Source organism: Electrona antarctica (genome assembly GCF_951216825.1).
Source record: "Electrona antarctica genome assembly, chromosome: 23".
NCBI classification, from domain to species: domain Eukaryota; kingdom Metazoa; phylum Chordata; class Actinopteri; order Myctophiformes; family Myctophidae; genus Electrona; species Electrona antarctica.
The window spans coordinates 12618208-12646033 of NC_136804.1; the positions used below are offsets into that span (position 1 = coordinate 12618208).

General features: G+C 42.0%; 2 protein-coding genes across 2 annotated transcripts in view; both read left to right on the forward strand.

The window, feature by feature from the left end:
• LOC306916796 (cullin-associated NEDD8-dissociated protein 1) lies at positions 1 to 25881 on the forward strand. The gene is made up of 26 exons (XM_079494823.1): positions 1 to 368; positions 2228 to 2303; positions 2798 to 2865; positions 4279 to 4433; positions 5450 to 5573; positions 6611 to 6698; positions 8262 to 8439; positions 9199 to 9304; positions 9891 to 10036; positions 10608 to 10759; positions 11256 to 11396; positions 11921 to 12062; positions 12912 to 13120; positions 13318 to 13483; positions 13819 to 13908; positions 14093 to 14246; positions 14776 to 15013; positions 15438 to 15626; positions 16175 to 16318; positions 19334 to 19472; positions 20054 to 20230; positions 21217 to 21312; positions 21620 to 21789; positions 22475 to 22639; positions 24158 to 24265; positions 24980 to 25881. The coding sequence occupies exons 1-26, from the start codon at positions 301 to 303 to the stop codon at positions 25202 to 25204; spliced, it is 3714 nt and encodes a 1237-aa protein (XP_079350949.1). The 5' UTR covers positions 1 to 300; the 3' UTR covers positions 25205 to 25881.
• The window catches only part of mdm1 (Mdm1 nuclear protein), a 64585-nt gene continuing 43350 nt past the window's right edge, over positions 6592 to 27826 (forward strand). Inside the window, exon 1 of the mRNA XM_079494812.1 lies at positions 6592 to 6600. The gene's annotated coding sequence lies outside the window, so the exon portion shown is untranslated. The remainder of the gene's footprint in view (positions 6601 to 27826) is intronic.

Sequence of the window (27826 nt, forward strand, 5' to 3'; positions counted from 1 at the left end):
GCTAGCCCCGCCCCTCTGCAGAGAGAACGGGACGTCCATTCAAACACATCCAAACTCCTCCACCGCGGGATGCGAACCAACAACCAGGCAACAGCAGCCAGCCGAGCCTGAAGCATCTGGACCGCAAAGCATCTCTGCACTCCACCTGTCCTTACAGCTTCCAGCAGAGCCTGCATCACCTGCACCCAACGGTCAGCTAACGGACGGTCATTAACGGTCAGTGACGGAGCACTGGTACCTTACCTAGCAGGAAGGAGGCTAACAGAGGAGCTAACTAGTAACAACCACCAACACGCAAACATGGCGAGCGCCTCGTACCACATCTCCAACCTGCTGGAGAAAATGACGTCAAGCGACAAGGACTTCAGGTACATTATTATTATTATTATTATTGATTATTACATTATTTCCCATCCCTGCAACACGCAACCATACTATGTGTATACACTGCATTTTAGGGCAGAAAATGAAACGTTACCTGACTAATGAACGGGCTAATTTTAAGCTAGCAGGCCACGCTGCTATTCTTTTTTTCATCTGTCTCTTTTTATGTCGCGCGAGCGGGTTGCTTGCTGGTTTAAAACAATTACGTAATTTCAGTTGAATACATTTAATTCATTTGGAATTAAATGTAACTCATTTTGGCCGAAAATACATAATCATTGTCCAACGTGACAGAACATACAAGTGTAAATGAGCTTTAAATCCAGGTAGCACCAGCCATGTTGACACGAGGTGTTTGCAGCGAAGCAATAGAACGTGTCAGACAAATACAAAAGATAACACTTTAATGCTATTTAAGTGAGCGAAAGTAAAGCGTGTTTGTTGTTGTGTTCGGGTGTTTTTGTGTTGACGTTTAGCATCTGCACGCATGACAGTCCCCCGGCTAGCTGGTAGGCGGCTAATGCTAATCGGCATGAATGACACTCGCAAGATTTTGAGTTCCGTATTAAAACTCTTAACAATAACAACCCTAACAGGCTCTTCTGTTTTTTTTTATTGTAAACAGGTTGCCAACTGGTTGCATGGTTTATGTTGACGTATAGCATCCGTAGTTAGCTTCCATCACAGGCTGCAGGTTAGCGCTAACTGCAGCTGCTGTCATTGCAGGAAGCTCATTCTAATGTGTGTCCATTTAAAATTAAACGTTAGCAGATTTTGACCATGGAATGTGTATTGACATGCGTAGCTAACTGAGTTTTCCAGTATATTGAATGATATCCATATTTAGCCGTCATGTTTGCAGTGACAGTCTAGTGTTATGTTAACATAATGGGTGTGGTATTCTGTGAAACAGCAGCATATGGGCTGTCGGCATCCCTGGAAAATAGAAGTAACTGATGTTCAAGTATTTGTATAGCCTACTGGAAACGAAAGTAATGAACGTTAAAGTGTCGTGTGCACAGCATGTGTGCACTGGAAAGTAACAAATAACAAACATTGTGCAATGTAAAGTATTTGACTTACTGAACATTTTATTCACTAAAAAACGTTGCATAATACAGCTTTTACACATGAGGATTTTACTGTGAAGTATCTGAAACTAGCACTAGCATGGTGGTCTGGTACAAAGCAAGGTAGAGGGGAAAGAGGCATCAGCAGAATTCGCTACCACTGAAATACTGTAAAAAAATACATGTATAATAATAAATGTATCTGTTATCTTACCAGCCACAGGATGCTTCTAGTAATTTGTAGTAATGTCAACTACCTATAGCTTGGGTCAACCATAATCTTATTTTGGTTTATAAGAATAACTATGATTCTAGGTTTTAACGGCAACCGGTTGGAATAATAATTCACTTGTGGCTCTTAGATTAGCTGTCCATACTAACAGGTCTGTCTGTCTGTCTTCTGTTTGTTTGTGGCTATCATGGCAAAGGCAGTCTGTTTCTGTATGAGGGTGACTGCTTGCTAGAAGTGTGTGTGACACTATGAGAAGTGAGAACGAGTTACTTTTTTCATGTTGAGACTGGAAGCCTGTACCAACCTGTCTCTCTAGTGTCTACTACATATTGTCTGTCCAACTCAAAGTACTACCAATCTATCTACCTGTCTACATGACTGTCCACTCTGTGTCCATGCCTGTGTCCATACCATTCTGCCTGTCAGAACCTGATTATTCCCACCGTTAAATCACATGTGTAATCTCTCTCTCTCTCTCTCTCTCTCTCTCTCTCTCTCTCTCTCTCTCTCTCTCTCTCTCTCTCTCTCTCTCTCTCTCTAGGTTCATGGCAACCAATGACCTGATGTCTGAGCTGCAGAAGGATTCAATCAAACTGGATGATGACAGCGAGAGGAAGGTCAGTTAATACCAGTTCCAGTTTTGTACAATTCATACCAGTTCATAACTGCTTCTGTACTGTTTATATTGGTTCTGTTCTGTACCAGTCCGTACCATACAGTCCATACCAGTTTGAGTTATGTACAGTTCATACCAGTTGTACATTGCAACATCATACAAGTCAAGTATAGTACATAAGTTCTATATAGTTTCCACCAGTTCACTACATTGTGTACAAGGTATGTACAGCAGTGGTTCACCATTAGCAGTAGTTCTATTTGACAAATCTTGAAACATTGTGACAGATTTGGAATCCTTTTCATCAACATCAACACTGTACAAATCTTTAGAGATGGGGCCAAATTCAAATCCATTTGGGGGTCCTTGACATAAATGTTCGAGGATGCACTTATATACAGTTCATATCAGTTCTATAGCAGTAGACGTCCTGAATGAATAGGATTGAAACCACATTAGATCAGTTGATTGACTGACTTGCTGAATAATTAACAGGTGGTGAAGATGATTTTGAAGTTGTTGGAAGATAAAAATGGAGAAGTTCAAAACCTGGCTGTTAAATGGTAAGTACACATACAGTCATGCACACACTAGCACACTACATACAGTGTATGCAAATGTTGTGGTTGTCAGATTGGGCATCATCATCATTCGAGTGCCTTCGAGATCTGCGACACAAACTGCTTCCACTGGTCTCTGTTGCTCATTGCCACACCAAGTTCTTTGGTGTGTTCAAGTTCAAGATTCGTATCAGATATTCAAGAAGACAATTTGGTGCCGGTCAAAATTTTGGAAGATATTTCAGTTTTCTGGACAAATGGGGAAAAGCACGCTTATGTAGTGTTGCACTAATAAATTGTCTGGAACTACACCTCCCGAAGTAAGGAAGCTGCCATTTCCATTCACGAAAATATATTTTAATTAAAATATCTTAATTTTTTTTTAAATGTCCATTTCTGCTAAGCAACAAGCTATTATGCTTAGATGTTTTATATTATATAAACCATTATAAATTTGGGCGATTGTAAAGACGAAACAGAAGTGGGGAGGAGGCTTCACAGGCTTCTGTTGTAATTTTAGATTGTTGCTATTTATCTTCTCTGATTAGAATATGGAGATAAGATGTTTCTGCCCGACAGCAACCATATATAGCAAAATGTGTTTTTCAGAAAACTGTTAAGATTTTAGGAGGCATTTGTAGAACTGGCTTCAGGTCAGGAAGTTAAAGCTATATAATTTGCCTTTTTTTCTTTTTATTGATCGAGGGATAGATGAAAGTAGGCTGACAGGAAATGGGGGGAATGACACGCAGTAAAGGCTGTCGGGGTCGGGAGTCGAACCAGTGGCACACTGCCAGTTTCGATTACCAGCCAAGGTGCCCAGACAGCTACGCCAGCTGCCCGGGCCATAATATCACTTTTTTGTGAAATTGTTGAAATGCTATTTATTATTTTGATCAATCTGTCTGTTTCTACACTAAACATAACTGTCGTGTCGTGCTTGTATTTGGTCTCCTTGGTCTTGTGTTGAGAAGTTAAGATCCTGTGGTAGGTTCTGAAATATGGGTACTATTTTAGCTACTTTTTAGATCTTTTTGGGTTCTATAAATATGTTTTTGTAAGATATTTGAGCTTTTTCTGCCTTTTATTAATAGAGAAAGTAGACCGACAGGAAATGGAGAGAGAGAGAGATGGGAGCACAGGTCGTCAGAATCCAGAGTCATTTTTAATGGACATGGTGTCCCATGAGATTTTAATTAGTTGGATTAACCAGCTCAGTGGCCTTGTGGTTAGAGTGTCCGCCCTCAGGTTGGGGTTCGATACCCGGCCGGCTCATACCAAAGACTATGAGAAATGGGATCAAGTGCCTCCCTGCTTGGTACTCAGCATCAAGGGTTGGATTGGGGGTAAGTCCCGGCGACATACTAGCGTCAATGCATTTTCTAGCTAACGGAAACGGCTATGTTTTGTGATTAGCCTGGGCCCTCTGGTGAGCAAGGTGAAGGAGTACCAGGTTGAGACCATTGTGGACACGCTGTGCACCAACATGCTGTCTGACAAAGAGCAGCTGCGAGACATCTCGTCCATCGGACTGAAGACTGTTATAGGAGAACTTCCCCCTGCCTCTAGTGGTATGTTTAAGTACTGTTACTAATACTGCTGTTATACTGGTACTAATGTTAATAAATACTAATGTTATTACTACTAATAAATGTTCTAGGATAACTTCAACCTGTCTTTAGTGGTATTGTTTACTGTACTGCTGTTAACAAACACTCCCATCGCCCAGGACAAAGTTCTTTGTCCTTTCTATTAGTAACGCCCGACGCCCAGGACAAAGTATTGTCCAAAAGACGAAGTTTATTGATATGAGAACGGATCGCATGGCTCTATAGCCCAGGAGCGCCTGCTGGGCAATCCTCGGTGACGCGCAAGAGTGAGAGTCATCGAAAAACTCCCTCCCCTGTTTAGCTGATGAAAACCTTAAAATCTTAAAAATCTTAAAACGTTCATAACTCGCGATCTAAATCATCCCGTCTAATTATGAAAAAAGATCCTGTGTTAGACGGCGCTCTGCGGTCCAGTCGCTAGTCTCGATAGATTTATTCTTGTCTCCCGTTGTTGTCGATCGACACTAGAGTGGTGTGGCTATTGTTAGCTGCTACACACACATCAACAACTTCCGCCGGTCCGTCCAGAAAAGGGGTCCGTGTTTATAAATCGACTTGCTGTGCTGCCTCAGTGGCCCCACTGGCCCGCTGTTACTAACAAGCCTGGAGCTAAATCAAGCCATCTTGGATCCTAAGCACAATATAAACAATGTGAAAGGGGTAGGGCCGAGAAAGGCCCTTATTGTATTACTCACTGGAAGTTAATGCAGAGCTCTGAGGATTGTGCTGTATCTTCAGCTTTATTAGTTTAAGTTGGAACTCTAATGGATGCATTTTGAATGAGAGTGATAGTTTCTGTGTCCTTATGTGCACTGAAATGTTTTTTTTATAAATATGACATCACGCTGCAATTCAACACATAATGTGTAGTTGTGTACATGTAATGCATAAACAAGTAAATTCCAGCCCATGCCCCCTGGTAGAAATATGTATTTTATTTATGCATCATATGCAACAATATAATTCAATCTCTCTAGGCTCAGCGCTAGCAGCCAGTGTTTGTAAGAAGATAACTGGCAGACTGACAAGTGCCATCGCCAAACAGGAAGATGTGTCTGTTCAGCTGGAGGCCCTCGACATCATGGCGGACATGCTCTGCAGGTAACCACACTCTGTGTGTGTGTGTGTGTGTGTGTGTGTGTGTGTGTGTGTGTGTGTGTGTGTGTGTGTGTGTGTGTGTGTGTGTGTGTGTGTGTGTGTGTGTGTGTGTGTGTGTGTGTGTGTGTGTGTGTGTGTGTGTGTGTGTGTGTGTGTGTGTGTGGAGATTCTGATTGGCTGGTTTCTGTTTAGACCATGTAATAAAGCTCACGATAATCTACACCTTAAATCAGTTTATATCAATCCCAGGCACGTTACAGTGATCCAGCATATTTGTAGCTGAACTAGAGAAGGAAAGCGCTTGATTGCCTTACAAACCCTGGCTGTGCGGGCTTCTAAGCACCGCCCACGCACATAGGATGGTGAGTGGTGACTGAATGACTCGGCGCTTGTAAATACACAAGTGCCCCCTATTCCCTTGACACTCAGGACAGCTGTTTGCTAAGTAGCTATGCTAGCTGTTTTGATGTGATGTTCACAGACATATCGGCTAAATCTGGATTAAAAACAAAATTAATTTCTATCGAATATTTTAGTCACCATGAGATTGACCTAACACAAGTCTCTATGTATATATTTATTATTATTTTGGTTTTTTTTGGCTTTTTGCCTTTTATTGATAGATAGGAAAGGGGGAGAGACATGCGGCAAAGGTTGTGACTGGACCGGCGACCGCTCTACCGTGGCCCAGGCCTCTATGTATTTCTTTGGCAAAGTTTGTCATAAACACACAGCCTGGCTGGACTGCCTGAGTAAACAAGGAAGTGGCTCTATCTGGTGGCCCCAAAGTGTAACTACTTTCTCCAGTGATTAAATTAGGAATAGTTTTTTTGCCATGTGTGTAACTGTTTTAGAAAAGCAATAAGCCGTGTGAGGTTATCTTGTATTTTATGATGTCTGAGAGGATTGGAGACACTCCGCTGCCTGTCGTGCCTCACCACGCCTCTCAGCCATTGTAAAATACAAGGTAACCTCAAACCTCTTGTGGCATATTGCTTTATTAAGTCACTCATTCTTTGTCTGTCTGTCTGTCTGTACAGACAGGGAGGTTTGTTGGTGAACTTCCATCCCTCTATCCTGAGCTGTCTGCTTCCCCAGCTCACATCTCCTCGCCTGGCTGTCAGAAAGGTACTCCTGACCCCTAACCCTAGATATTAAAATGACACAGGGCGGTGGGAATTGTCAGTAATCCTTAGATTCAATTTAGATTTTTAATTTAAAATAGATTATATTTTCATCAGTGACAGTGTTATTATTTTGTTAGATATATGGTTATTTTGAATGATGCCTTTTATTAAAGTTTGTCCTTAAACTTGATTTAATCTGGTTAAACTTGATTTTAATATCACCTATTCTGTTTTCTTCCCGGTATTGTCAAACCAGCTTAAATAAAATTCTGTCTTCTGGTACCTTATGTGGACTTCAATATACTTCCGCCGTTGAGTTTAGTTGAGGAGCTACTGTGCTTACTCGCAGCTCTTTGCTCCCTCGGGTAGGCTGTGTAGGGGCTTGTGTTTGCATTGATATGCTTGATTTATACTTGGATGGCTACTTTCGGTATGCGACACAACGCACAACCAAGTATAAATCAGGTTATTAGTTGACTTCAGGGCAGTGGCATGGATAGTAGGGCTGGGTAATATCACTATATTTTGGATCAAATTCCTCTTATTAATATAGTGGAGATTAATATTGGTGCTTTGACAAAATAGTTACACAATGAGATGTCTGATGAATAATCATCAAGTAGGGGAAGACATAATGTAACGGCTAGAACAGTCGGGTAAATTCACAAAATTATACCACTTTACTGTTGGGCAGCATTAAGCACTGAGCTTAATCTTAATCTTATGTCATGATATTGATATTATTATTACCCAGCCCTAATGGATATAGTCCGGCAGCCAACAGGTTTCTTTTTGTCTAAAGTGGGACATTTGGTATATAGGTTTTTTTTATTGGCCTAAAATATAGTCTATATACATTTACATAGTTATATATTAGCATGGAGCAATTGTTTTTATAGGGGGATATATTTGACCATACCATTAACACCCTATATATTAGGCAACATTTTTAAAATGTCATTATGCTTTATGTAACATGTGACTTGTCAAACTAGCCATAGCCACTTGCCCAAATGTGCCCAAAATGTGCTGATCTACCCCTATAAAACAAATTGCTCCATGCTGACAGCCGGACAGCAAGTGGATTCATTAATGTATGCATATAGACAATATTTTAGGCCAATAAAACAAAACTATATATCAAATTTCCCACTCCACACCCCCTGCTGCTGGACTAATAGTAATGATTGCTGGCATGTGATGATGAGAACAAGGCCATATTGAAAATGCTATTGGATATTAAAAAAAAAAAAATCAAGTTATTTTATCAAAGTTAGAAATAAAGTTTTTGTGACAACTCCTGATGTTTTACTAATAGTAGTAGTGCGTTAGTACTAATGATTACTCATTACACTAATGATAGCAGTGTTAGAGGGCTGGTACAAATTCATATGAATGTGAAAAGAGGAAGTGTAACACATAACTAATTAACAAATTTCATTAACAAATTTCATTACAACAGAAAGTCATTGTTCATATTGTTATTGTAGTACAGGACCATCATGGGACTGGTTCACGCGCGGTGATGTTGAAATTGTTAATATTATTATTATTTTGTTATCAGAGGACCATCATGGCTCTGGGTCACCTGGTGATGTCATGTGGGAACTTGGTGTTCATTGACCTAATCGAACACCTGCTGGCTGAACTGGGACGCACATGGGACGCCCTGAACATGTCAACTACCAGAACATACATTCAGTGTACGGCTGCTATCAGCAGACAGGCTGGACACCGCATCGGTAAGATGGCTAGATGGACATCTCTTCACAATTCTTGTTTTCTGTCTTTCGTCATAGAAATGATGTTACATTTATTAAGCAGCATTATTAATCGATCGTCATATCGGTATGGGACGTTTTTGACTCATCATCAAAGTTTCAAACCGATATGAAAATAATTATGATGTCTCGTACCAATTACGATGACTGATTATGTGCTCATTGAATGTCCGTGGACTGAAGTGCAGACCAGCAGCATAAGTCCCGAGCTGAGAGTGCTCTAGTTGACAGACTGGTGCAGACTCTCAGTGAACAGTCTATAGTAACTGTCCGCTCTTACAAGGTGAATTTACTTTGAATTTTGTGTTTACCGTAGCAGCAGTCATGACAAACGGAAGCATTTCGGCTACTCAGCACTGATGAAGGCCAAAGAAAATTCACCTTGTGAGTGTGTACTGTGTCTATAGACTAGTTCCTTCTGTCCAATTGTTCTGGGGGAGAAACAAATTTGTTATGTACTGCCAGTGACGATTGAGGTCAGTACTGTTCCCATTACAAGGCAGTGGTGCACCATGCCAACTTCTTCAGTCTCCTGAGAAAGTAAAGGTGGTGTTGTGCCAGAATGGGTTGTGATTGAATTGACAGCACATATTTGTGTTCTTTACGTTCCTTATTTCCTTCAGTCCAAGTGATGAAAATATGATTAGTAGTCAAGTCACATCTTACTTTGTGATATTTGACCAATTCACTGTTTGTCTACCATCTATGTCTGTCTTTCAGGTGAATATCTGGAGAAGATCATTCCGTTGGTGGTGAAGTTTTGTAACGTGGACGATGATGAATTGAGAGAGTACTGCATCCAAGCGTTTGAGTCCTTCGTTAGGAGGTACTCGTACATAGCAGAGTTATTATAGTTATATCATTCATTCATCGTTTTTAGTTTTTGTGTAGTTTTCAGTTTGATTTTTCAGTTTTGCAAGTGCAGAAGTTGTCTTGTTTTGGAATAGAGCACTGAAGTCTGACGTAACACATCCTACCTGGGTTGCGTTTTTTCCCCCCATTCAGAATTGCCATAGTCGTCTTATATCGTGCCTAATAAGAACTGTGTTCCAAAAATAAACAAATGATCCCGGCCGTATGTTTATGAAGAATCAACTGACGGCGAGAAAGCTCTAATGTTACTGCCGCTGAATTACGGTAGTTACATTTTTGCCAGAAACGGACAAATATGTATCAAATATAAACGATGCAGAGCTACCTCCCCGACAATATCACAGAGGCAGTTTGTTTATTCTTGGACCACAACGCTATATGAGACTATTTAAGGTGACCCAATGTTATTCTCCATATAGGAAAAACCTCCGCAACCCAGGGGATGAACGAGTGAAGTCAGGACATGGATACTCTATTGTATTTTTTACTAGTATTTTAGTTGATTTCTTTTGCAATAACACTGTAGATGTTGTTGTCAGGTGTCCTAAGGAGGTGTACCCCCACGTTCCCACGGTGATCTCACTGTGTCTGCGCTACCTGACCTATGATCCCAACTACAACTACGATGATGAAGATGAGGATGACAACGCTATGGATGCAGAACAGAATGACGAAGATTACCAAGGTAACCACAGAGCCAAGGTTTTAACTGCCAGTTGAGTACAGTGATGATTATGATTAAGTTGTATTATGTTGTGTCTCTACAGTACGTACTAGTACCTCTAGTGGTCCACAGAGGTACAACAAGGGGTATGTGAGAGTGCAAAATGGAAGAATAGTTTAATTCTAAATCATTAACAAACTGATCTAATGATCTGTAAATGTAAACGAAAGTGCATACAAAAAAAGTAGAAAACCTTAATCATATTTTTATAATTTTCATATTGACATAAAACCTGGACCTTTTATGTAAACATTTTCTAAGAAAAGGGTTTTATTCGGATAAAGGGCGTACTTGGATTCAGTAATAATTTGGAATTTATCTACATTAGTCCACAGGAGTAAAATTATTTGGTTTTGGTTCCTCAACGTTGTAGTAGCAATGACGCAGAAATAACAAAGAAATGATAGACTCGAGAATGATAGTAAGACTAGAAAAGTGTGCTCCTCGCTTATTATGATGATGTAGGTGGTGACGGAAGAGTACACTGATGTAGGTAGTGATGGAGATGGTGATGCTTATGATAATGTTACAGGCAGTGATGAAGAGTACAGTGATGATGATGACATCAGTTGGAAGGTGCGTCGCGCGTCGGCCAAGTGTCTGGATGCTGTCGTCTCAACCAGACATGAGATGCTTCCTGATTTCTATCGCTCCGTCTCCCCTGCACTCATCGCCCGCTTCAAGGTATTTGAATCACTCCTACCTGTGACACCAATCATATTTTGTCATATGATGTACAGTAACAGAATTTCTACTGTATCTCCTAATGCAGGGATTCTCAGCCTGTGGGCTCTGAAGTGGGCCCCCAAATTATTTGCAAAACACAAAGATTTTAATCATAATCCAAGCTGGATCAATTGATCATAACATGCACGGTGGGCTGTGAATTCTTTTGAGATTTTCAAGTTGGCCCTGATCCAGAAAAGATTGAAAACCACTTTCCCAAAATCTAGTACACTTAAGTCGTTTTATACTTTGTCATATGATGGTGCCGCATGCTGAAAAGTCGTCCTGCATGCTTGTAAATCTGTTGTTTTTGCCACGTGACACTGATACGACGGAGCATACCTGAAACATTGAATGTTGCAGAGAAAAATCACAGCAGTCTGAAATATCCCTTAAATAAAGGTACATCCTTCAAAACGGTTAACCCAAACGTGTGTGTGTCTGTTGTGTGTAGGAGAGGGAGGAGAATGTGAAGGCAGATGTCTTCCATGCATATCTCTCTCTGCTGAAACAAACCCGACCGGCTCAGATGTGGATGTCCGATCCAGACGCTATGGAGCAAGGAGAGACACCTCTAACCCTGTTACAGAGCCAGGTACACACAGGGGTGCACAAAAGGTTTGGTTATTGGTACTGATTGGTCTGACACATAAAAGGGGACAAAAACATAATCTCCGTCTTGGGCCTTTGGCCTGGCGTAAATAATGTTATGCATAATGAAACCATATTTCTGTTGTAAGCAGTCATCAGTCCTCACCTCGTTGTAAATTAAGTAGACATATGTCATAACATCTTGTATTAATTTCACAATTGTTCTTCCCTATGACCAATTATGACGGTTGTATTTGCGTGTATTTTATGAGAGAGAGGGAAGACCAAGTGTGAGGCATTCTCACACTCAACGCTGTTTACAGAGGCAATTGAGCATTTTTATGTCCAAAATCCTGTGGGCTGTGTTGACCCCTGCCTATAAATATCAATTTGCATTGTATTGATTGATCAAAGTGGTCAGAGTCAAAGAAAGGAACATTAACAACACATTGTTTTTTTTGTTTTGTTTTAATCATCAGGAGCTTATCATAACATGTAGTCTGTCTTTTTGTCTCCGACTGTCTGTAGGTTCCTATGATAGTGAAAGCTCTTCATAAGCAGTTGAAGGAAAAAAGTGTGAAAACGAGACAGTGTTGCTTCAACATGTTGACTGAACTGGTGAACGTTCTTCCTGGAGCCGTGGTTCAACACATCCCAGTACTAATACCAGGTACTACATGAACTGCTACAGTACTCTTACAGTTACAAAATGTTAACACTAGCAACACTAGCGGCCAACACGTCCAAAACTGGTAGTAATACTGTACTACCGGTTCTGTTATGCTGAATTCACACCAGCAGTGGTATTCTGCCTTCTGAAAATCGCCAAGGTTTCATCCATTAACTGAACGACCGACCACTGCTTTCTTCACCACTGTAGGAGGCGTATTCAGCTAAGGGCGGAGCAGCAAAGTAGGGAAAAGTTCAACTTTTCCACTGCCCGTTGACTCAGCGCAGTGAGACAGAGCTTCAGCTAACCAAAAGCATGCTTTGTTTTGAAATAGGCTTGGATTAGGTTAGTAATATCTGAAACTAGAAGAACGATAACGTTTGAGGAAGTGACCGAATTCGTCCCTGTTCACACAAAAAAAGAGCAGAGCAGTGGATCTCTCGCTGGGCCAGAGCTTGCTTATTTAGGGTGTTGCTCATAGTACCTTGAGGTTTGAACACACCCATTTAGCGGAATCCCAGAGTGCGGACATTTTGTTGCCACTGGTGTGAATTCAGCATTGCAATACTACTATAGAGAGTATGCGCATGCTTAAAGTTAATGGCACATCGAGTGGCAAATCGAGTGGCAAAGCAACAGGCAAAGTGAGTTTAACATTGTTTAATGTTGTTTAATGCAATCAGATAAGACTTTTCTGTGTGGATGTATGGGCTGTCGAGGCCAGAAAGTAGTTTTTTTGTTCCTGCATAACTTCCTGGTTTGATGATGATGTCACACGCATACCCTCTATTGGAGTACTGGACAGGTACAGTAACTGATGTTTACTCTCTTCCCGTGTGTGTGTTTCAGGTATAATCTTCAGTCTCAATGATAAGTCCAGCAGTTCGAACCTGAAGATCGATGCATTGTCGTGTTTGTACGTGATCCTGTGCTCGCACCCGCCTCACGCCTTCCACCCACACATCTCTGCTCTCGTCCCACCCGTGGTGGCCTGTGTGGGAGACCCTTTCTACAAGATCACTTCTGAAGCCCTGCTGGTCACACAGCAGCTGGTTAAGGTACAGTAATTCAATCTTCAACTCCTCAGACTCTCACTGAGCGAGACAGGAAGGAAATGCATACCCCACTGGCCTTGTTGTAGCCATTGGGTAACATAGGGAGTTGAACCTCCAACTCCTAGTTAGTCTCGTTGTAAGTAACCCTAACCCTCAACTAGTTCTGTGTCAGTTAAATGGATTGGGTTGTGCTCTTCCAGGTGATCAGACCTCTGGACAGCCTAACAGAGGAAGAGAGTTTTGACCCCGCCCCCTACATCAATGACTTGTTCAGCTGTACAATCAAGCGCTTGCGAGCTGCTGACATTGACCAGGAAGTTAAAGAAAGAGCCATTTCTTGTATGGGCCAGATCATCTGTAACCTAGGTAACCAAGGTTTACGTTCTTGTCTTGTATGTGACTGTTTATTATTATTATTAACAACAACGCAGAATGCAGATTTTTAAATATGATCATGTTCAGTATTGGATTTTGTTTAAAAAAATTAAAAGGCAGGGGATGAATATACCTGATTGGCAGGAGACACAACCATTCCAGTCTTTATTGGATCATAGGCATAGAGATGAGAGAGCGAGAGGGTGGGAGGGGAGGCCTGGGGGGTTGAGAGAGAGAGGGTAAGGTAATGAATAGTAATAGTTTGTTTTAACATATCTTCCTGTTGTACCACCCGTTTCATCATGTCTTCTTGTGCCGTTACCTAGGTGACCGTCTGCCCACTGAACTCCCTGGTACACTGCTCATCTTCCTGGAACGACTCAAAAATGAAATCACTCGACTCACAACTGTTAAAGGTACTACTACCTAAATAAATATACCAGACCCACTACTGTTAAACGTACTACTACCTAAATATATACTACTAGCACTATACCAGATTCACTACTGTTAAAGGCACTGTAGTGCTACCTCAATAAACAGATTATGTGTGTTGCAATACACAAGAGTAAAATGATTGTCTTTTCTTTGTTCTGTTAGCGTTGACGCTGATAGCAGGCTCTCCTCTTAACATCGACCTGGGTCCCGTACTTCATGAAGCTGTTCCCATCCTGGCATCCTTCCTACGCAAGAACCAGAGAGCTCTCAAACTGTGTACTTTAGCTGCACTGGACATCCTGCTGAAGAATTACAGGTACCTCTGTCTGTCTGTCTGTCTGTCTGTCTGTCTACCAGTGACACACTGACAGATTCATTCTAACAGTTTGGCCATGATGGATGTCGACACTGTCAGGCGGAATCCCAGTAGGTGCAAAACTCGGAAGAGGGAAAAAAACATACGAACGGGAGGCGCCTGTTTTTCTGACGTGGGTCCCTTCGACAGGAAACGGCGGGGAGCGTGACGGACTGCAAGGCCAGTGGTCCGTTCCCACAAGCTCTTATTTAACTTATTGGTTAAATAAACACCCACAGACAAACGTAACCACTTCTATTTTCTTTAAAATATCCGCCGATCTACTGTACAAGCTCACAAGCCGCCGCTAGCTTAAATTTGATCGGATATTTTTGCGACTTTTGTGTTCAGTTTGACGAAGTAGGGCGTTAATTATTTACGAAAAAGATGCCAAAATTTTAAATATGGCGACACAAGGTTTCTGTCACGACGGCATCAATATATTGTGTTGATCAATGTTATTGATGATCTTGTATTTTGTATTGATCAGTTCCTCAGTGACTCCAGCCATGATAGATGCGGTGCTCGCTGAACTTCCTCCCCTCATATCAGAGAGTGACATGCACGTGTCTCAGATGGCGTTGAGCTTCCTGTCCACGTTGGCTCAGACGCACCCCTCCTCCCTGGCTCAGCTCAGTGGAGGAAACATCCTCACACAGCTCATATCGCTGGTTCGATCCCCACTGCTGCAGGGAGGAGCACTGGCAGCCATGTTGGATTTCTACCAGGTAACTACATCCTGCCACTCCTACAAGGGCTGGGCAATTAAACGAAAATATTATTTAATTGTTTAACAATATAACATGGCATACATAAACCACAGGAATACATGTAACCTAACCACACAGTGCATTGACAATACACTAAATACAATGGAATAAGACTGTAATGCTGACAATTTACCGAAAATATATCGAAACCGATTTAGAATCAATAAACAATTTGATCTTGCTTGTGTTGGTCGTATCGCCCAGCCCTACCCCCTACTTCTACACCTCCTCCTACTCCTGCTCTGAATCCAACCTATTCCTCTTTTATTCCTAATCTTCTACTACTCTTCTCCTTTTCTCCTTCTACTCCTCTCTATATACCTGCTGATGCAGAACCAGTTTACTAATGTGTGTGTGTGTGTGTGTGTGTGTGTGTGTGTAGGCCCTGGTGTGTACGGATACAGTAGGTTTGGGTTACATGGACCTGTTGAGGATGCTAACAGGACCAGTCTACTCCCAGAGTTCTGCGCTGGCTCACAAACAGGCCTACTGCTCCATTGCTAAATGTGTGGCAGCGCTCACCAGAGCCTGTCCCAACGAAGGACCTGCTGTCGTGGGACAGTTCATACAGGTACATGTCACACTGTTGTATTGATACTTGTAATACTTGTAATTGTCGTACAATGGTGTTGCACGTGTGCTGAAAATGGCCTATCTACAAGCTCGAAACGTGTCGCATGTGAGCTTGTAGATCGGCTCATTTCTTATTCCAAGTACAAAGTCCTCCAAGTTGAATTGGAACAAACACCAAACCAGTTCAGTAACTTCACCAGAGTGAGTTGATCTAAGGCACTGGTTCTCAATTTGGGCTCCTGGGACCCCCAGTGGTCCTTGAGGGGGTTCTTGGGGTTCCCCAGATAAATTATCAATAGATAGGAACCAAATGGACCCAACTCAGAAAGTGTGCAAATGGTTCAATTTGTACACTGTTCAGTGGTCAGAGTTTAACGTGATCTGTGCAACTGTTACATCAGTACCAGCTGCGAGACTTGATCTCTCATCAAATTTTAAATTCCAGTTGTCAGATTGTGTAGCGTCAAAATTGTAACTGTAATTTCTTTCACTTTTGTATTAACTAATAACGAATCACATCTGAATGTTTTATTTTGAAATTAACAGGATGTGAAGAACAGCCGCTCCACTGATTCTATCAGACTGCTAGCTTTGCTGTCATTGGGTGAAGTTGGCCATCATGTGGACCTGAGCAGCCAACCAGAACTCAAGACTGTCATCCTAGATGCTTTCTCCTCCACAAGTGAAGAGGTGATACTGCCCCCATCCACCCAAATGTTGTTTACCGCTTCCCACACATTTTCTCACCAAACTGCAAATTCCAAGTCATGCTACTATGGACTTGATTGATTCCCATAAAGGCAATATCAAATCTTTTTTATTGTGCAAGGGAATTTTGGTTAGTAGGCCTATAGAGTGCACAGCGACGTCTCGGGGCCTAGTTTTAAGGTGGAAGATTCCTCTCATTCACCAATCAAATCAAAACAATAACCAACTAGCCAGTCACAGTATGACTGTCCCTCTGGATTATGGGAAGTGGTAATCATTGTGTAACTACTTTCACTTTGAGCCCATAGTGCTGCAAGAATGGGGCAAAAATGACAATATTCCTCTTAAAACACCACTTGGGTTGGACTCATTCGAACCTATCAAACTTCGAATGTATAGAATTATAATATAAATTATTGTAGCCTAATATGCAGTAACGCTATCTTTCTTTCTCTATATGCACCGGTCACGGTTTGTGCTGTGAAATGCACTCTTTTTTTTTTTTTTTTGGCTTTCGCCTTTTTAAATGTATTTATTGATAGAGGGATAGATGAAAGTAGGCTGACAGGAAATGGGGAGAGGGGGGTGACACGCAGTAAAGGCCGTCGGGATCGGGAGTCGAACCCGCGGCACACCGCCAGACTGGATTACCAGCCAAGGTGCCCAGACAGCTACGCCAGCCGCCCGGGCCGAAATGCGCTCTCTTGCGAGATCAAATGAATGATTCATACTTATCTTGTAGCCTATTTTTTGTAATGGGTTAGTTTAGATACAAGCCCGGGACTTATCTGAGGAACAGAGACGTATCGCTCCAACGATGTGCTCATTGTGCTGTGATACAAGTTGGAACAATCCTCAAAACCTCGACATGAAACTGGAAATCAAAGCAATGCATTTGTTTTTGGTTTAAATCTAATTAAGGTAGGCTACAAGATAAATTTGTCACAGAGGGAGCTTTACCACGAGAGACAAGAATCCATGGTGCATAGTTTTACATTGTTGTTTTCGGTCGTTGTTTTAGACGGCCCCCCGCTGTCCAGTCGCTAGTAGCGGTAGATTTAATCATACCTCCCGTTGTTGTCGATCGCCGTTAAGAGTGTTTTGGCTACATTTAGCTGCTACACCCACATCCGGGATAACGGATATCTGATCCGTCGGTAAAAGTGCTCCGCTGCTATAAATCGCTGGGGACATTTATTTAATGGATTAACTAACACCGGGCAATTAAGGTGTTAACAGGCAGGCAGCGTAGCAGCGAGGCAGGCAGGCAGCTGATTTATTCTTCGTTGTATGCCGGTGTCACGTGGCACATGCATACTTGCAAAGTGAGTTGGCAAAGTGAGTTTAATGTCCTTTAACGTCGTTTAATGCAATCAGATAGGACTTTTCTGTTTTGGATGTATGGGCTATCAAGGCCAGAAAAGTAGTTTTTTGCCACTCAGTAGGCGTTCCTGCATAACTTCCGGGTATGATAATGATGTCACGCGCATACCCTCTATAACTAATCTACAAGCTCACAACACGTTGCATCAACGACGCATTGTGGACTTTTAAATCTGCTTGCGTTTACACACGGCAAGTAAAGCTTGAGGGGAGACTATGGGGGACTTCTCCCTTCTGCCCCTGACTGACGGTACTGTGATCTCGCAAGACCAGCGCTGTTTCACGTTAAATGCCCCAGAGTCTCTGGAGAACTCGCACAGCATTATCATTTTTTTATTCACACCTTAATCTTTTTATAATCAATTATTCTTACATTTTTTTTATATTCCATCAAATATAGAATATTCGTTTGCAGCACTATTCTGCCATTTATTCTATGGTAAAGACTCGTTGGCGTGCTCCTCTTCCCAGCGGCCGAGCATCACGTTTCAGCACTCTACGTCACACCATTCTTTTGACGAAGCGCTGAGAGTGCCTCAAGAAAAATACATCTTTGGGGAGAGGACCATCTGTGTCTTTCCTATGCAGAGGGTCAGATAGAGGACCATCTGTGTCTTTCCTATGCAGAGGGTCAGATAGAGGACCATCTGTGTCTTTCCTATGCAGAGGGTCAGATAGAGGACCATCTGTGTCTTTCCTATGCAGAGGGTCAGATAGAGGACCATCTGTGTCTTTCCTATGCAGAGGGTCAGATAGAGGACCATCTGTGTCTTTCCTATGCAGAGGGTCAGATAGAGGACCATCTGTGTCTTTCCTATGCAGAGGGTCAAATGGACATGCCCACAATCATTGAGCGTCTCGCTGAGTGCATGTCACACTGTACATTGGGACTTTAAGCAACGACTGTTTTCAGGACGGCTCCGCTAGGCTTAAGTATGGCGGCTGTGATGCAATCGCCGTAGCTGTCAAAATCGTTAAGCAAACAGCCATCGGCGACGGCGACATTGGACACCAGCATGTGTCAAGCAAACACTTAAAAAAAAAAAAAACACCCCGTTATGCGTCAGCTAACTTGCCGATATTGCTTAATTATTACATGCGCTGGACATGATGGGGGCAGTAGAAAGAGGAAGGTGCTGGAGCAATCTGTGTTATTCTAAAACCGTTTTAATAAACATGGTTAATATGACATGGTAGCCTATTAGTGTTATTTCTTCATTCAGAGCATGCCAACACATTACACAGCATAAGAGAGGTGATGGAGCAATCGGTGTAAATGTATGACAGCTATAATTTCAATAAACATGGTTATGACATGGCGTTGTAGACACTACGTGTAAGTGTAGGTTCTGCCGTAGTAGAAAGGGCTGCGACGGAGAGCAGGTTTGTATCGAGCACTGATTCAATTCCGGTTGCCGGAGCCGACTGCCGTATCCGTCGTTGCTTAAAGTCGATAGTGAGAGACGGAGTGCTTCGTCACTCAAAAACAAAACGACTAACAAAAAAACATTCTGTGGGAAATGTAACTGAATCATAGCTACAGATGTTGTCTCTTAACAGTTTGTCCGCACCTGTATGTCTCCGTCTATCTCTCTACCCGTCTTCTATCTGTAGGTGAAATCGGCAGCCTCCTATGCGTTGGGTTCGATCGCTGTTGGCAACCTGCCAGAGTATCTCCCCTTCGTCCTTGCAGAGATCTCCTCTCAGCCCAAAAGACAGTATCTATTACTGCACTCTCTAAAGGAGATAATAGGTAAATATTCCACTACTATGCTATTACCACTGCTATACTATTACAGAGGGTATGTTTTAGGTTTATGTAAGTTTGACATTACGCAGATTTATTTAGCGCAGGTTTGTGTTCCATAGTATTAGGATTAGGAAAACATTGTCTTGCATTGCATTGTCTTTATGTTGCCCTGTTTTTGTATTGTTGTTTTCACCCTTGGTATTTTTGTATTTTTTTGTGTACAGCACTTTGTTTGAACTCTATTGTGTTCAATGTGCTTTATAAATTAAGTGGATTGGATTGTATAACAGAACAGGCACATGTTTCTGCACCATTTGCTCAAGGAAACTGTATGGCAATAGCAGTAAGAAAGTTCTCTTTTGCAATGACAAAGAATCCCAATCGCAGGGCGACTTTGATATATTTTAAATAAATAACATGTTTTCGGTTAGTCGAATAAACAAAAACGCTACTGATAGAATAATTTCTAAGAAGATAGTTGCAGCCCTGTTTACATCCCAGGTTCAGTAGTGGTCTGATGTGTGGCTTCTGTCTGTATAGTAGTGTACTAACCTATAGAGTATGTCACTTGTGCATTGTTTTAGGCTCAGCTTCAGTTCCAGGTCTGAAGCCCTATGTAGAGTCAGTGTGGACCCTGCTGCTGAAACATTGTGAGTGTCAGGAGGAAGGAACCAGAAACGTTGTTGCTGAATGTCTGGGAAAGTTAACTCTGATTGACCCTGAAACTCTACTGCCAAGGCTGAAGGGTTATCTACTGTCAGGTAAATATATATCTATATTACAATACATATACTACAGTATCTTTGTGTTTAGTGTATATTATACACATCAGCCACTGTTATTAGTCCACATTTCCAACTGCACAGTAAAGGTCTCCACACACTGGGCGCGAATTGGATGCGAATTCTGATTTTTTGCGGCGTTTCTCCAGCGGTTTCCGGTGTGCAACCACCTTAACACCCCGAACGCCCAGGGTTATTTAATACATTAAATCAGAGCGCCCAGCGATTTATAGCAGCGGAGCACATTTAGCGACAGACCAGGCGCTATCCCGGATGTAGTCAAAACACTCCCGAGGCGATTGACAACAACGGGAGGTATGATTAATTCTAACGCGACTAGCGACGGGACCGTCTAACACATAATCTTTGCTTAGAATTGGACAGAATGATTTAGATCAAGAGTTATTCACGTTTTAAGATTTTCGGTCTCATCGGCTAAAATGGGGGGAACATTTTCGATGACGTCCCACCGGGAAATAACATTGAATGTTGCGCAACAGACGCTCCCAGGCTGTGGAGCGATGTGATCGGTCCTTTTATCAATCTCCGTCCTGAGTGCTGGGCGTTACTAATTGATTGAACGGAGAACTCCGTCCTTGCCGCTCGGGGTGTTAACATCATGCAGTTATGTAAATCTATCTATCTAAATATGTTGCCCGTTTAATCATTTTCAGTCGGAAGGCGCAGTGACACACAATCATGCACAAACAATAGTTTTGGGTTGATGTACAACTTATTTGAATGAATATGACATTAATTTAACCAGTCAGGTAGAGTATTGTAGTACAATACATAATTGTAGTTCAGACATCATTGCAAATCCCTCTCTTCAACAGGAGAGGGAGACTATGGACATAATATTGACAGGCACTGTTAATGTTGTTCCTTAAAAAGTGGTACTATTAATGTTTTATTAGTGGTACTGTTAATGTTATGTTAATGTTTAATTTGTTAATAATGTTTAGGTTCGTCTTACGCCAGGAGCTCTGTGGTAACAGCTGTCAAGTTCACCATCTCAGATCATCCCCAACCCATAGACCCTCTACTGAAGAACTGTATAGGTACACACACACACACACACACACACACACAGCAAAACTGTATAGAGTATGCGCATGCTTAAAGTGAATGGCACATCGAGTGGCAAATCGAGTGGCAAAGCAACATGCAAAGTGAGTTTAACATTGTTTAATGCAATCAGATATGACTTTTCTGTGTGGATGTATGGGCTGTCAAGGCCAGAAAGTAGTTTTTTGCCACTCAGTAGGCGTTCCTGCATAACTTCCTGGTTTGATGATGTCACACGCATACCCTCTATAGGTGTGTACACCCACACAGTTGCATGTCTCTAATTGGTTCATATTCCAGGTGACTTCCTGAAGACTCTAGAAGACCCAGACCTGAATGTTCGGCGCGTCGCCTTGGTAACGTTCAACTCAGCAGCCCATAATAAGCCCAGTCTGATCCGGGAGCTTCTGGACACAGTTTTACCACATCTTTATAATGAGACCAAAGTCAGGAAAGAACTCATAAGAGAGGTATTATTATTGTTATTCCTTGTTGTCATTATTGCAATGGCATTACTATTGTCCCTTCTTCTTTTTACAGCATGGCAGAATGTCAGTCATCCTACTGAATAACCTCAACCCGGGTATTTGGGGGTATATCGCCTATACTGAATTAATTATTGTAGCCTCTGCTGTGCCTCCCATTCTGAGCAGATTTGCATGAGGCAATACTGAACTGTGAACTGAAACTGAAAGCCACCAACATTAAATCTATCGGATCGCATATCTAAGTCATCCACTTGCACACAAGATATCTCAAAGTCTAATTGGCTGATTGCCATACAATTGAGTGCAGACTACACTCAAAGTAGTAGTCTGCATATCAACTTTGATCTTGATTGTGATGCTTCAATCAAATTGAGTATAACGGTGTCACTTGCAGACAAGATCAGTTTTATAGTTTTGGCCAAATGACATTAAAAGGTCAAGCATAAATTAAGTGGTATTCTTTAAGTGGTAGTTTGCAGACACCATTTAGCTTACAGTTGCCTAGTAACTAACATCGTTTTATGTGTCTACCGTATGTTTACATTTGCCTTCAAACTATAAACTTGAAATGTCTAGTTTCTGTGGGACCCTTCCTGACCAGTTGCAACAAATGTCTGCCTGTATATTATTTGATGCCATCAACATATTTTTGTGATTGTGTGTGCAGGTGGAGATGGGACCATTCAAACACACAGTAGATGATGGTTTGGATTTGAGGAAAGCGGCGTTCGAGTGCATGTACACTCTGTTGGACAGCTGTCTGGACAGACTGGACATCTTCACATTCCTCAACCATGTAGAGGACGGACTGAAAGACCACTATGACATCAAGGTACACACATGCACACACACAGTTTAACCCATTTAGACCTGAGTTAAAAACATTCACTTTGAAAGAATATATATTCAAAGATTTGCGCCACATTTTTATGATTTTTCAAAAATAGCAGACCTACAAGCTCGTAGCGCGCCACTCGGTGGCGCGCTATGAGCTTGTAGATCTGCTATTTTTCAATAGCTAAATTATAACATAATGTTTATTTTCTTTTCAAAATCTTTTTATTTCCGTTTTATAACAGTATGGGTGTCAAGTCACAGGTTCATAGAAAAAATAAAATATCAGATTTTAGTATCAGTGACTGAGGTAAAGAAACGTAGCCTACTGTATGAATCACAGAGATTGTGGGCAGACATAATCTCTCTCATAAAAAGACTGTTATTGTGCAAAACATGCCCCTTCAAGACAAAAGAAAAACATTTTCTCCCCTTCAAGTCCCAATTTAGTATAGCCAATTCCCAATTCCCCAGCCTCTCTACAAGTACTCCATCTCTGCTAACCCCCACAATCAGTCATTGGGAGGGTGAAGAAAGCCTCGGGTCTCCTCCGATACCCGGGCCATCAAGCCAACATCTTCTTTACACCCGACAGTGAAAGGTCTCACTAGGGGGGCGTAACACATGTGGAGGTACACGCTATCCCCCCCCACCTCCTCCCTCCCCTGAACAGGCGCCCTGACCGCTTGTGGGGATCATCAATGCAGCGACAAAGATGAGCCCTCCCCATTCAATTATAACATAATGTTTAAAACACCAAAAGGGGTTCCCGCCCAAAATGGGTTAAGGTTTAAAAGCGGCCCTGTAGGATGTCATAGGTGTGGAATAAAGCTCGCAACACGTTGATATGATGTGTTGTGAGTGTAGATCTACTATTTTCATTGCGTGACAAGTTATAAGATAGGGCTTTGTGGTTAAAGAACTTCACCAGTAATACATCATCTTCATGGCCTATCTATTATAAGTGACATCATTAGTCTATTATTATTGTCTCTGTCTGGCCGAAGGCATTGCAGAGACTATGATTTTGCGTCCGTCTGTCTGTGGACAGCTAATCTCATTATCAATCATTATTTTCCATCCTGATTGGCATCTAAGTTTGCTGGAGTGGCTCGTTTTGAACAAAATGCCTCAAATTATGAACGCAGCATCTGATTGCTGTGAAACTTCACATTGTTCTCTTATAGCACCACCAGGAGGCCAATTTTTGCCCATTATCATATAATGTCATCAATATTCATCACTAATAATAATGTCATCAATAGTCATGTCATCAAGATGGACCTGTCCGCTTTTTCATCTCATTCTAGATTGGTTAAGACTTCTACTACCAGGCCAGGTGGAGACATGTGCTCAGAGGAGCACGTGTTTTTAGTTATTATTATAATAACACTGTGGTAATTAATATCAACCCTCATGGAATGCCTCTTGTCCAATCAAACAGTGGACTGTTGTATAATGACTATTAAATAGAATGAATAACAATAATACTAATGTATACTATTTATGTTTGTAGATGTTGACGTTTCTCATGCTGGCGCGACTCTCATCTCTGTGTCCGAGTGCCGTTCTCCAGAGACTCGACAGACTGGTAGAACCTCTACGAGCTACATGCACAACCAAGGTACGCATGCATGCACATACACACTCATTGGTGTTTTAGTTCTGAGGTCACCTTCGTGTTCGTATGCAGTTTTCGTATCCAGGTCTACGGTCAATGTTTTCATACCGCGCAGCACACTTGACACTTTGCTCGACAATGACTGAGAGGGAGAGGAGAGAGACACAGACAAAAGACTAATGTTTACATCAACACACGGTATAAGCGACGTCCGGCCGCCACTTCGCTCCTCATACACACACAGCACACGACGGGTTACTCTGACAGCGACAGGCTACAAATATCCACAGATACCACAGCATAACATTACAGAGCGGCGATCCTGCTGACTGACAAGTCACTCACATCAGTCAGTCACTCATATTTGCACTTGCCACACTGACTCAAACGGCATAGCAGCGACGTTCAACTGCTGCGGGTGGTGCTGCCTTCAAACTTTTTTTTAACTCAGACATACTGGTAACTGGACAGCAGACCACACACACGCGCCACGTACGGCTCCATTTACTTCTCCATTACTACCATCTCTGACTTAAATTAGCGCTGGATTAAGAAACAACTGCTTCTGATGATGAGTGGGATCATCATGGATTTACTATTAATCGAGGTGCGTCCGTGACTGACTGACTGCGCCGTTTTAGCTTTAGCTTCAATTTCAGCTCATTCAAGCCTGCTTTCCCCGTGAATCACACAGTGTGTGTGTTTGTGTGTGTGTAGGTGAAGGCTAACTCGGTGAAACAGGAGTTTGAGAAGCAGGATGAGTTGAAGCGCAGTGCGATGCGAGCCGTCGTGTCGCTGCTCTCCATCCCCGAGGCGGAGAAATCTCCTCTTATGTCGGAGTTCCAGACACAGATCTCATCCAATCAGGAGCTGGCCGCAATATTTGACTCCATCCAGAGAGACTCCAGCTCGGCCAACATGGAGTCCATGGACACCAGCTAAGAAGACCACGTCGACCACGATGCAACACGGCACCACAGAGCTGCTGGAAGCCCCTCCCCCTGCAGCATGTAACCATGACGACACACTGTACACCACACACGCGCACACACACGCACACGCGTATGTGTGTAGTACTTAAAACACACACCCAATCCTAGCGAGCGATCGTTACCCATGAGGAATTGCACTGAAACAGCAGTTAGAAGGGGAGAATTCACCAGAACGAAAAACAAACAGATTAAAAGACTTTGACAAATGATGACAAAATTATATTAAAAGAAATCATAATTCCTTCTGAGGCTTGGAAGCTCCTCCCACTTTCTTATTTTGTTTTCTGATTGGTCGATCTTCCTGTACATCGTTCCTGTTTTTGTTTTGTTTTTTTAGTTTTGTTTATTCCAGCGGTACTGCCGCCTGATTGGCTGCTGAATGACTGACAGTTGGCTTAAGATCAAATCAATAGAATGCTTGAAATGACTGTGGTGGGGGTGGGGTTTTGTCATTTGTGGACCAATCCACTCTTTAGTTTCCGATGTTAAGTTGTTAAGGCCTTGTTACGATGTAAGGCCAATGTTAACATGGAGCTGATGATATTTCGATCGCAAAGATCCACTGTTGTTTTTCTCCAAAAAAAAAAGAAATTGAATAAAGACGTTCATTCTGCCTGCCTTCATAAACCTGTCTGCCTGTCTGCCTTCATAAACCTTTCAACACAATAGTGAGCTACAGTGCACTCCAGTTCGTTTTTGTCTCTGGTATCCAGCATATTAGATACTGAAAATAAACGGAATTTGACTGTTGGTTATAAGCTAAAGCTATACAAGTTCTATATCGTTGCTGTCGGGCAGAATCCTCATCATGGCATCCAATTTATTTTAATTTGATTTTGGACATACATTATGAGGCTTCCACCTGATGGCAACGATGACCACCTTGGTATTTGAAGCCATGTCTCCTGTGTGGGACAACCAAGTTTCTACTGCTCTTCCAGATAAGAGGGAATATCCGCTTGGCCAACCAGTAGGTGTCTCCCTGCAGAGTCTAAATGTTTCAATGGAAGAGTAGGGAGACCACCCACTGCAAATGTAATATTTATATTGATTATGTGAGCATTTTCATCCATATCAGGTGATAAGCCCTTTTCATACCTGCTACAGTATAGGCCTATTATGTTTTAGCTCTGATAGTGACTGTAAAGCCCAAACCACACCGGTAGGGACTCCTTGGGTGTGGTTTGGTGTGTGTCAACCATGAGTTGCATTGGTGTTGATCTTAAAAACTGCCTCGACCCTTTGAGTGACCCTATGACCTTTCCTCTAGCAAGTCTTTGGCCAAATGGTTCTGCTTATTCGTGATGACATGGGGAAAATACTCATTGGCAATCACTCGAAAGCATTAGGATTGTCCTGTCTGTGGTGGGTCTGTTATTTGCGAGTCTTCATGTGGCTGTAGAGGCTGATCCTTGATCCACATTCTCTGTTGCAATGAGAGCATAATCATAATGCAAATGGTTGTCATGGTTTTGTTTGTGTCGTGGAACCGTTTTAGTGGTGGATTTCTCTTTTATCTTTGCTTATGTGACACATGGAGGTCTGTTTCTAGCTAGCGACACGACAGGTCTCTTGAGAGCAGCCTCCTCCCATTTGTGGTTGAAGCAGCACTTAATCAGGTGGGTTTTGATGTTGTCTTACCTCTTCTCCCCCCCCACCCTCCCCCATTGGGTGTAGTGCCCTTCCTTCTGGCCATACCAAGCATTTGTTTTGGAAGGCGGCTGTTTGGCATGCGTATGATAGGGCCTGTCCATCTTAACTGGTGCCGAATAATGTTTGTGGTGATGCTTGGGATGTTGGCTTCCTTTAAGACACTACCCACAAGCCTATGTGTAACAACGACGTCGCTGAAATGGTGGAGCTCGATGTTGCTATGGAAATGTTTACCACACACATGAATGTCAGAGGTGTGATGGACGCGCCAGGGATGCCTTGAGAGTTACAGCTACCACTAGATCCAATAGCCTGAAGGGATATTAGGGGTGTAACGATATAGTAACTGCATCGAAAAATCGTTTTTAATTTCAAGAATCGAAGTATATCGAAATGAAAACGGCAACTTTGACTTTGTGTCGTATCATTTTGCAATGCAAATAATCGGTATCGAATAATTTTGCTATGCAAATAATCGATTGTATCAATACTACATTTTTGTGCGTGGTATTTAGCAATTTTTAGAAGAAAAAAGAAAAGTTTTTTTACTTAGTTTAAAATAATGTCAATGCATTTTAAATAGTTACTGTATCGATTTCAAATCATTGAATCGTATCATATCGGATCGCCATAATGAACCAATATCGTCCACGTATCGTATCCTCAACCATGTATCGTATCTCTGTTAAAATGTATCGGTACACCCCTAAGGGATATCATTACCTTGTCATAGAAAATCCCATGTCAGTCAGTCTACAAACTACAATATGTTACAACACTATTATTAGCAATATAAACACTTAAAATGACAAAGATGAAGCAAGCTAAACTATCATTAGGTTGGAAAGGTTTGCGCTAGGGTTTATGGGATGAGTAGTTTTTTCACTCTTAAAATAATCATGTAGAATACACATATACA